Genomic DNA, 2,500 nt, shown 5'->3' on the forward strand with positions numbered 1-2,500 from the left:
GGTGGACAGAAAAGGCTCAACGCCTAAATAAACAATAATACCATCCACGTGCAAAAAGTAGCTGCAAGTAAAATATGTTGAACTTCAAAAAATCAACACTGAAAATGTTTTTTATATGAAATAATCATTGTCTTTTTATAACATCTGACATATTTATAACATTTGAAGATAAAATTAAACAGTCAGGAGAACTGGGCGTGGCCTAATAACTAAATATTGTTGAATGTTAAACTAAACTAAACGAAAGCATCGCTTTTGTTTCTACTTGTACAATTTTACTGAATTTGAGTAGAGTACACTCACTGGGTTTGCTGTGTGATTTATAATCAGACTCTTTACACCACTTCACTCTTTCCCACCCTCAGATACCACAGCTTCTGATCGGATCTCAGCAGGTCTGGCAGAATATCATCATGGATGACTGCTCATCAGTTAAAAGCTCAATCCTAGCAAAACTGAACTGCTGATTCATCCCCAGGACATGATCTTGCTATATCCCTGCACAACGATCTTCTCTCCTTCAGCCACGGACTGTCCTTTTGACACTTACGTATTTTCTACCTGAGGTAAACGTAACCATAGTTACCGGCCACAACTTTTAGGACTAGGTAACCAACAGGTCTGAGAAATTTACTGGAACCAGTCATCTGGATATGGATTTATGACGTCACGTCATGACTAATTTTGCAGACATCAATTTTGTGGTAAAAAAAAAAAAAAAAAAAAAAAAAAAGTGTTGATCAATGATTAATGAACAACAGTGTATAAATACTGAAAAACAAAACCAAGCCATTAAAAATGACATTTCTATGATCACAGGCATATTTGCTGAGAGAGAGCGAGAGCGAGAGAACATTAATTGCAGTAATTGGTGATCAGTTTTTCCTTCACTCTTACGCTAAAACACCCTGTTATTGACTCGCTGTTTGGCAGCAAACATCCGAGTTGTAATGTTAAATGAACATCACTGGTACAAACTGTTAATAAAATCATTTCTGTATTAGCTTTCAAAGTAGGGATTTAAACAAAATATTTTTCTTTTAAGTTTGTAATAAACACAACAACAACATAGTGCCGCTTGAATATTTGATTCATTTCAAATTTTTAAAGTAGTATTAGAATCAGGTGTGCGTGAGTGAGTGTGCGAGTGCGAGTGTGCGTGTGAGAGAGTGTGCGAGTGCGCGTGTGAGTGAGAGTGTGTGTGTGAGTGTGTGTGTGAGTGTGTGTGTGAGTGAGTGAGAGTGAGTGAGAGTGAGTGAGAGTGAGTGAGAGTGAGTGAGAGTGAGTGAGAGTGTGAGAGTGTGAGTGAGAGTGTGAGAGTGAGTGAGAGTGAGAGTGTGTGTGTGTGTGTGTGAGAGTGAGTATGAGTGTGAGTGTGAGTGAGAGTGAGAGTGAGGAGTGTGAGTGTGAGTGAGTGAGAGTGAGTGTGAGTGAGTGTGAGAGTGAGTGTGAGAGTGAGTGTGAGTGTGAGAGTGAGTGTGAGAGTGAGCGTGAGAGTGAGCGTGAGTGTGCGCGAGTGAGAGTGAGTGAGTGAGAGTGAGTGAGAGTGAGTGAGAGTGAGAGTGTGTGTGTGTGTGTGAGAGTGAGTATGAGTGTGAGTGTGAGTGAGAGTGAGGAGTGTGAGTGAGTGAGAGTGAGTGTGAGAGTGAGTGTGAGAGTGAGTGTGAGAGTGAGTGTGAGAGTGAGTGTGAGAGTGAGTGTGAGAGTGAGTGTGAGTGTGAGAGTGAGTGTGAGAGTGAGCGTGAGAGTGAGCGTGAGTGTGCGCGAGTGAGAGTGCGCGAGTGAGAGTGAGTGAGCGCATGAGTGCGCGTGAGTGAGAGTGTGCATGTGAGTGAAACTACCATCAATTCTGTATAATTCACAGGATTTCAAGCAAACACTTTTGCATGTTTTAAATAATAATATAACTTTCATCATCATCACGCATGCAGTAAAACACAGAGCTTCAGCATTCAGGTGAATGACAGAGTATGAAATAAATAAAGAGGGGAGTTTCTTCATATACACCATAAACTAGTGTGAGAAAAAGGAAGGCGATGGCAATTGTGTGTGTGTATGTGCGCGATACAGATAAGTAACAGAAAGCACAATGTATACCCGTTTGATGGAGCTGCGAGGTTTTTCCCTCCATTCGTGGCTGCTGAGCTCAACAGTGCAGTGGACGTACGTCTCCCGGTCATATGAGCCCAGAATAAACAACCTACAGAGACAGAGAGAGAAACACGGGATTAAACGTTTATTAAATTTTTATTAAGCCATTAAAAGTACAAGAACAGTTGATCTAAACTGAATAAATGATAAATAAATCACCAAGGAATAAAGAGAAGCCTGATGTTTGCTTTTAATCAGTCATTCAACAATTTTACGGACATAAATTATTTTCTTTGAGTTCAGTGCCCAAAAAGTTAAAATCGTCTTGTTGGTGTTTAAATCTTTTTAAACCAGCAGTGTGTTCTTGGAGCCACTGAATGTCATGCTGAGCAGCTGGCGCCCTCTAGTG

At 40.7% G+C, this 2,500-nt stretch overlaps 1 protein-coding gene across 1 annotated transcript in view; it reads right to left on the reverse strand.

Moving 5' to 3' along the window:
• Positions 1–2,500, reverse strand: part of pdzd8 (PDZ domain containing 8) — a 59,090-nt gene that overhangs the window by 20,937 nt on the left and 35,653 nt on the right. The window contains exon 3 of the mRNA XM_027142997.2: positions 2,098–2,200. Coding sequence (XP_026998798.2) covers positions 2,098–2,200 — 103 coding nt within the window. The remainder of the gene's footprint in view (positions 1–2,097; positions 2,201–2,500) is intronic.

Source organism: Tachysurus fulvidraco, chromosome 12, assembly GCF_022655615.1.
Source record: "Tachysurus fulvidraco isolate hzauxx_2018 chromosome 12, HZAU_PFXX_2.0, whole genome shotgun sequence".
NCBI classification, from domain to species: Eukaryota; Metazoa; Chordata; class Actinopteri; order Siluriformes; family Bagridae; genus Tachysurus; species Tachysurus fulvidraco.